Below are 8,658 nucleotides of genomic sequence, written 5' to 3' on the forward strand. Positions count from 1 at the left end.
AAATAAAATGAAATAAAAATAAATAGTAAAAGCTGGCGTAGAAAATCACCTGAAAATGATAAAAATTTTTTTTTTTTTTTTTTGGGGGGGGGGGTGATTATCAAAAAACTATTTTAAAAAACGTCCAGGAAACTATATGCATAATCATTTTAGTTATATGTATATGTTTAACATTATGTTGAAGAAAAAATATATATATACATATATATTTTATATTATTTCTTATTTCTAATATAGCCTATATATATATATATATATATATATATATATATATATATATATATATTTTTTTTTTTTTTATTGCAATCGGGCAATTGTCTTGTTTTTTTTTAAATTTTATTTTTACTTCTTTTTTTCCCGTGGTAATTTTCTTGCAACTTTTTTTTTTTTTTTACGAATTTCTTGCGAAATTTTGGTCTGTTTCTTGTTAAATTACTCATTGCCTTCTTTCCATGTTTTGCTCTAAAGAAATCAAGCCAACTTGCTCAGGTTTCAAAGGGTTGAATAAAAATGTGTGTCAAATTAAATTTAACCCCTCCGCGGCTGTATCGCTAACTCACCGTCGTTTATCGATAAGAGTACCTCTGCGTGTTATAAAATATTTAAACCGAGTTTTACTTAATTCCAGGTTTAGAAAAAAGAAAGAAAAGAAACACACACAAAAAACGTCCTTCAGTGCAATTCGGTGTTATCGCCACGAGAGAGCAGAAAAACACACCGAACAACATAAAACGCAGAGGAAGAGAATTGGCTTCTTCGTTGGTGGTGAAAGATGCAGCACGAAATGTGGTAAACAGCACCGGGGCCTCGAAGAATATCCAAAAATAACACAAGTCGGGTTAGTATTGTTTGCAGATATAGTTAGCTGCATACAATTCAGATCAATCAATCAGAACTGGGCGTTTCTTCGTGGGAGTCCCTCGGCTATTCTCTGAATCCTACTTCTAGTTTCTATTTGGTAAGACAACATTAGCATTAGCCTGTTAGCTAGACATTTGCTCTTATAACCGACAGCTACCGCGTGTGTTCAGATTCGCATGGTGTGAAGTTGTCGTTATTTCACCAAAGCAGTGGCTGCCGCTCATCACCCAGTGACAAAAATAATAGCAGTGCTACTTACTATTTACCTTTTGTCACGTGCTAATATTTTCAACCTTGCCATATCCAGTTAAACTCATACATTCCCTTCCGGGATCTATCATAGCCATAGTCTCCTGTATTTCTAAAGATAATGTTTCAATTTGGGTCTATGTTTTTGTCTTACAGATCTTTGCATAGGAAATTGCAGTACTCCCAGGAAAAAGCTATTCATGCCTTCTTTACCTGTGTATGTGAATGTTTGGCAGGTCACGTCCGCCCCCTCACACACATGAGTGCTGTTTTCTCCTTGAGCTGGGCCAAGCGCCATGCCTGACCGGGACAGCTCCTACCTGTCAGGTGGCGGTGGGACTGGAGTTAGTCTGGGTGAGGACGGAGGACCTGGGTCTGGTTTGGTGGGGGGCTCGGCAGAGGGCAGAGGGGGCTCAGGAGGAAGTCTTGGAGGCAACGTCTCTGGCTCTGGGAGCATGGGTGGAGGAGCGGCACTCGGAAATGGCAACAGTTGTGGGAATGGTGCTGGGCAAGGTGCAGGACTGGCGTTGGATGGTGTCTGCAGGGACTTCATAAGGAATGTCTGCAAGAGAGGAAAGCGGTGCCGCTTTAGACACCCAGACTTTAATGAGGTGCCGGACTTGGGAGTGCAGAAGAATGAATTTATCTTCTGTCATGACCACCAGAACAAAGAGTGCATGCGCTCCAACTGCCGCTTTGTCCATGGATCTAAAGAGGATGAGGACTATTATAAGAAAACAGGAGAGCTTCCCCTCAGACTAAGAGGGAAAGTTGCGGCTCGGCTGGGCCTGTCCCCCATGGATCTCCCCCATAGCCGTGGGGAAGTACCCATCTGCAGAGACTTCCTGAAGGGAGAGTGCCAGAGGGGCAATAAATGTAAATTTCGCCATGTCAAAAAAGACTATGAATATGAGCCAGCCAGAGGCGGAGTGGGTGGTGTTATAGGGTCAGGTGCCAGTGGAATGGTGAATTCTGGTGGAGGGATAGGTGTTGGGGGAGGAGGTACCTGTGGGGGAATGCAAGGACTTGTGGGAGGTGGGGGTGGAAGTAATATGATGGGGATGGGTTGCCCCAGCTTGGGTGGCTGCAGAGATCCTGGTATCCCAGGAGTTGGCGGGGTAGGTGGAGGTGGGATGAGCACTTGTCTGTCCATAAGTTCCACAGGGCAACGGCGTTATGACAGGAGCTCATGCTCAGTGTATGACCCTCTGCTGGAAAGTGGACTATTTGATGCAAGCTCCCTGGAGGCCTCTATGGACCACACTGCTCTACAGCTGAAGAGGCGGCGGTTGGAGGGGCTGCGGCTGGCAGATGCGAGTGGAGGTGCACACTATGAGCTGGGAGTTCAAGCCACCTTGCCACCACGTCCTCTGGAGTACAGGTTCCTGGAGGAAGAGAACTCCCTGCTGAGGAAGAGAGTGGAAGAGTTGAAGAAGCAGGTTAGAATAAGAGATGATGATGATGATGAAATTTCAATAATATATTTTTTAAAAAGTAGAAATTAAATTAGAATTTTTAGACCTCTGAGAAACTCTTGTGTGAAATTTAACAATACTAGTAGACATTTCCCACATGAATAGCAGTGTTTCAGTCAAATCTAAACACATGTTTGGATCTGTTAAACAATATGATTTGGGTTTTCTTAAAGGGATTATTCACACCTCCATTAACCTTTTGTATATCAACTGTTCAGCCTGTTTTATATTGAATTTACGAAGAAGAGAACTCTGTTTTTCTTATGTCTCCATAGTAAACAAAGAATCCAAAAACTGAGAAAACTCTTGATGAATTAAAGTCATTGGAGTCTGTTTTACAACAGCAAAACTATTTTGAAATATCTGTTGACATACTCTCACACAACTCATGCAGTGTAATCCAAGTCTCATTTATGCAGCCGTACGCTCAGTGCTTCCCAAACAGGAATCTAAACTAGAAGTGAAACATATCTCTGCTCTCTTTAAGGCCTGATTCATTGACAAAAACAATAATTTTACCTCACTGAACACGGGAGCTGCTACTCTGCCACTGCTTTGATCAGTTAGTTTGTTTATGTTATGGTGTGACCTTGATGAATCCAAACTAACCCTTTAAAACCTAAAAGTTACACAACAAGACAAACTAACTAACTGAATAAGTCTATGATAAAATGTTATAGCTCATGTTCAGTGAGGTAAAATGTCTTTGTTTGTTAGTGGAGTTTTTTGTCAAGTTTCACATGAAGTTCAGTTTTCTGTCAGAGAGGGCTCCCTGTTTGGGAAGTACCCACCGTGTAACTGGATAAATGAAGCTTTGATTATTCTACATGAGTTATGTGAAAGTTTGTAAATGGGTGTTTTGATGTACCACAGGGTGAGTCATTGATATACAAATGGTCAAATAGGGTTAAAGTATTTCTTTAACATCTAACACCAGATAGAATGGTGTGCCAAACATCAGCCACCTTTGACACTATAATGCAGTGCAATACAATATGATAACATAGTGAGAGTCTTAACAGATAATTATGTTTTACAAGCTCATCAGAGGTAGACTGCATAGTAGGCTGTTGTATCAGATTGCATTGTATTGTCAAATGTTGCTTGCTTTGTAGACTTTGCACACTGAATGAATTAATATGAGCCTTTTATATGATAGTTTCATGTGAAAATACTATATTATATTACATAGTGTTACTTTAATTTTATTATATCTCACTACCAAATCATGTTTCTTTGAGGGCTGAACAGTGAATCATTGTCATCCAACACAAGACTTCTTATCTGAAGTTAGATCAGCATCTGAAAACCAGCACATCAAACATTTGAACTAAACTCATGTATAGAAGAGAAGATGAGAAATAAGTATTAGTTTGTCACCTAATTGGGAATTTGTCTCTCTGCTGCTATGGTTATGAACTTTACAAATACAAACCAATCTTTAACTGCATTAGAAAACTTGGGAATGTTGATTTTAGTGGATGACAGCTATTAGGTCCCAGCAGCAGGCGTGACAGCAGCTTCTCGACCTGTGTTTTGAACTTTGGTTGCAGGGCTACCTTTTCGGTTGACTTTTGTATTACAGACTTTTAATGGGAGGGGAGCAGCGTCTAAGCAGTTTCTTCCATAAAAACATGTGAAAGTTTAATATGGCACAATCACTGGCTTTGAAGTTGTTTAAAGTTGTAGTTTATAACTTTTATAAAAATAACCTTTTGTCATATTTGTGGAAACTGTCCACACAAAAAGACATAAAACAGATAATCTGTGGGGGAAAAAATCACATTCCAATGTCTCCCAATGGCATTTGCAAGAATCCACCACACATCATTGAAAACAACCAATCAGAGCCGAGGAGTCTCTTAACACAGCCCTCAATCATGTCAATCACTGCACTGTCAAACTAGGCAGCCCTGATCAAATATGAATCAAGATTCTGTCATTGCATTGTCTATTTTTGGCCTGAATTTTTTTTACAGAAACATGTCTTAGTGTACTGTTTAGCTGTTAAATGAGACAGTTTGTGACCCAGCCACTATGTTGAAAACAGTCTAGCTAAAAACCAAGTACCACCCACCAGCTGGAGCAAACATTCCCATTTTACAGCTTAACAGTACACTCAAATATATTTCTGAAAATGTTTGATCACAGTTGCTTAGTTTGACTGCAACTGACAAACCGTGATTGACATGATTGACAGACGCATTAGTGACTCTGGCTGTCAGCTGTGGTAGATTGTAGCAAATGCCACAAGAAGCACCATGAGGAGGAGTAACTATCTGTCTTATGCTGTAATTTGTGGACATAATAACAGTTTTAGCAAATATGGCATAAATTATTATCATTACAGCTACCAACTGTAGCTTTGAAGGAGTAGCTGGAGAGTTTATGATTAGACATGGCAACAAGAGAGATTCATGCTGGAATGAACTGGCTAATGATCTCTGTAATCAGATATCTGCGTATCCAGAATGTGTTAGCAACAGAACCAGATTTTGATGTCAGAAGTGTTTTTGTCTTCATTTGTGCCCGAGTAGTACTGACCAATCATGTTTGAATGGCTTGTAGGTAGAGTGTGTGGAGATGCAGAATGCATTTGCCAAAATGCAATCTCAGAACCCATCAGCTATTGTCTGACTTCATATTATCTTTTTAAACATTTATTTAGATTCATATGCAACTATCTATTTATAGAGATTAGTCAAGATGACAGGCGCACTGCAGAGGAAGGCTTGGCCCAGATATACAGTTGCGACACCAGATCAGCCTGTAATACTGGCCCTCGCCCCAAAAGGCTTTGTTGTTATCCTACGATCGCTGATGGGCTGAGACTGCCTTTGCAGCAAATATAATAGGAAAAAAAATATTGCCATAAAGTTATAAATTGTAGCTTTAACGCAGTCTTTGAAGACTTTATGCTCAATCATTCTGCACAAACTTATGGAATCAACAGCTGCAAAAGCTGTGTTTACAATAGTTAATGGACACACTTAATATTAAGAAATGATGGCTGTCAATAGACTTATTTTATTTGTAACTTGAAGTAGCTCTAGTGTGTGGCAGAACCTTGTTTATGGCATTGGACCTTTTATTGAGCCCAGTCCTCTGTAATTCACATCTCATGTGTTTTCTCAGGTTTCAAATCTCATTGCCACCAATGAGGTTCTTCTGGAGCAGAACGCCCAGTTCCGCAGTCAGGCCAAGGTGATGACGCTGTCTTCCACTCCTGCACTGTCCTCCACTGAGCAGACTCTGGTGCCCCCTGTGGGTGCAGTAAGTTCCTACAATCACAGCATTGCCCAGACTCACACCACCCTGAGCAGCGCAGGGCTGCAGCCTCGGCCTGTCACACAGCAAGACCTGGTAGCTCCAACAGGCGCCCCTGCAGCGCCCCCGACTAATGCTGCCCCACCCACGGCCCCTCCCCCCCACCTCAACCCTGAGATTACCCCCCTCTCAGCTGCCCTTGCACAGACCATTGCCCAAGGGATGGCACCACCGGTTTCTATGGCACCGGTGGCTGTATCCGTGGCACCAGTGGCAGTGTCCATGACGCAGCCTCTGCCTGGCATCACCATGAGTCACGCCACCACCCCAATGGTGTCGTACCCCATTGCGAGTCAGAGCATGAGGATCACCACTCTGCCTCACTAACTGCTCAAGTGCAGGACTCCAGTCCCCAAAAGTCAGACTGTAGCATCCTTTACTCTGACTTTTAACAAAGATCTTTTATGTGTATGAGACTGAACTGATGACAGACTTGTGACAACAAATACAGCTGCACGCAGGCAAACCCAACAGAAGGAAGCCCCCAAATTAAAGCCGCCAGCTGACAAGACAAGGTTTCAAGCTTCACGAGGCTGTGCAAAGTCACTTCAGCTAGTTTATTTCTTTCTAAATAAGTGAGACCACAGACTTGTTCCACCATAACGATGTATGCAGCATTTCAGTAACAGCACGCTCGAAGTCCTGTCATTTGGTCTATACATTCAAATGTTCATACTGGATGTGTCCAATGAGATTAATAAGGATTGCTCAAACATAACTTGAGTCATGACCAGTTTCCTTCTAAGCACCGCCCTTTGCAAAGACTTTAATTTATGGCGGCCATGTTTTTTGAACGATCTTGTTTATTTATAGAGGGATTGTGCATCTCAATCCTGCATAGCTGTACATCAATTTTGGGCGTAAAAGAGTCAAATTCCCCCAAAAAGTCTATTCATATTCATTTTCCACATCATACAAATAAGCAAAGAATCTTTTACGGTGGCAATGATTTTGGGTTTGTTTCAGATTTCAAGTCAATAAGCCTCGTGGCATTAGATAAAGTTTCCACTTTTTTGGTTGTGTCTATCACAGTGCCACCGTCAGCCTAATAGGGATCAAATTTAATTGGAAACAGTAGCACATCTAATTCAGTATAGCAAATAATGCCGACTAGGCCATATCCACTCGCACCAATTATTATGGTGCTTTATATCTTGACTAAAACTTGCTTCCAGAGCATGTGAACCAAATTTGATGAAATTCTGTCCACCTTTTATTGAGGTTATTGTGGTATTTGTGGCGTCCCTTATGGGAGAGGTCGACCAAGACTTGTGATTATTGGACAAATTGTTAATGATTTATGGCCAATTTATGCTTAAGCCCCACTTGTTTTTTGATTTATGGCAGCTATGTATTTTAACTGGTCTTGCTCATTTATAGTAGGTATGTGTATCTCAGTCCCACAAGCTCTGTAGCCAATTTTGTGTTTAGAGAGTCAAAACTGAGAAAAGTCTTTTCATGTTAGTGATATCCACACTATGCGTATTGGCAAAAAATCTATTATGGCCACCTTTTGTGGTCCAAGAGGCTTTTCTGTGGAGCACATGGAGTGCTGCAAGATAGAGTCCCAAAACCAGGAAATGAGTTAGCATTTCTGCTCTGCCAGGTCCTTCGTCTCACAGTCTAAGGGTTATTTTAATGGCTTTTTGGTTAGATGCCTAAAATAAGATGAGTGGTCTAACACAAGCTTAAGAGACTTTTACATTTTGATCTACAACATAAATACGTCAGTAAAAACCCCACCAAGGGAAACTTGATGCTTTGATGTGTCTTCAAAAAGGCGGTTGCTAACAAGTAGCTAAATGAGACTACAGAACATCATCATGCTGAACACGGCTTTACAGGCATGCAACTGTGGTGAAGTTCTTTTATAGCCGAATGTTAAAGTTCGAAAGGTAGTGATTATTAGTGAAGATTATGTTGATAAACAAAACATTTTAAGTGTCATAAATGTTTGTTTGCCACAGAACTTATTTTCCACAATAAACCAAAACCCAGTGGAAAAATCCTATTGGTTTTTTGATGAGGGAACCAGGGTGAGGTGTTCGTCTACAAAAAAAACATCATTCGTGCGGCACTCAGTTGAGCTGGATATATGTGTCAAATTTGAAGTCAACCGGACTTATGGTGTTGCAGCTTGAAAATTGCATTTTGGGGGGTTAATTACAAAGCCATCGTGTGATTTGTGTCATATTTCTAAGGAAGCATTTACACATCACTTTCAGTTACTGGGACAAGTTTCACATTTCTGTCTCCGTTAAACTCATAGCAGTTTTGATAGTAGTAATAATAATGATGATAATAACTCCTAAAAACTCAATAGGTTTCTGTCTTTCGGGGCCTGAACCCTGATAATAATAATAACGACAAACAGGCACAAACTCACAATGAGGTGTAGACACTTATCCACCAGAGGGCAGGATCCCTCCTTCTGTGTGCTGTGGCAACATTACAGACATTTTTTTCCTACAGACTGACTGACCTGTGAACAGTTTATGTACCAAAGGTATCTGTTCAAACACAGGCACCAAAAATGGCAGCAAACTGAAAAAATATGATGTCATCTATGGTTTGAAACATCTCTGCTACACTGCGATGCCGTCCTTGTGGCGGACATGAAGACTTTGGAAGCAGTTTGTGTTTATATTTTTGTGGATTGTTCTGGTGTAAATGAACTTTGGTACTTTGCACATAAAAAAAAAACAATAACAGCCACTCAATAATGAATCTTGTTTTATTGGTCATT

At 40.7% G+C, this 8,658-nt stretch overlaps 1 protein-coding gene across 4 annotated transcripts; it reads left to right on the forward strand.

Annotated features, from left to right (window-relative positions):
• Window positions 1–702: 702 nt before the first annotated feature.
• zc3h10 (zinc finger CCCH-type containing 10) lies at window positions 703–8,639 on the forward strand. 4 transcript variants are annotated; one of them, XM_088084288.1, is made up of 3 exons: window positions 703–838; window positions 1,347–2,549; window positions 5,721–8,639. In XM_088084288.1, exons 2-3 carry the CDS (start codon window positions 1,407–1,409, stop codon window positions 6,237–6,239), a joined length of 1,662 nt encoding a protein of 553 aa, XP_087940414.1. In that variant the 5' UTR covers window positions 703–838; window positions 1,347–1,406; the 3' UTR covers window positions 6,240–8,639. The 4 variants fall into 4 exon arrangements, with proteins under 4 accessions (XP_087940414.1, XP_087940408.1, XP_042355886.2 ...); XM_088084282.1 differs by having other exon boundaries at window positions 715–958; window positions 1,267–2,549; XM_042499952.2 differs by having other exon boundaries at window positions 716–958.
• Window positions 8,640–8,658: the final 19 nt, after the last annotated feature.

The sequence above is a fragment of the Plectropomus leopardus genome, chromosome 2, assembly GCF_026936395.1.
Source record: "Plectropomus leopardus strain MGB_pleo_1.0 chromosome 2, ASM2693639v1, whole genome shotgun sequence".
NCBI lineage: Eukaryota > Metazoa > Chordata > Actinopteri > Perciformes > Serranidae > Plectropomus > Plectropomus leopardus.

Coding starts and splice junctions, on each gene's coding strand:
- zc3h10 (XM_088084288.1), top strand. CDS start 1,407: ATGCCTGACCGGGACAGCTCCTACCTGTCAGGTGGCGGTGGGACTGGA. Junction 2,550..5,720: donor TGGAAGAGTTGAAGAAGCAG/GTTAGAATAAGA, acceptor GTGTTTTCTCAG/GTTTCAAATCTCATTGCCAC.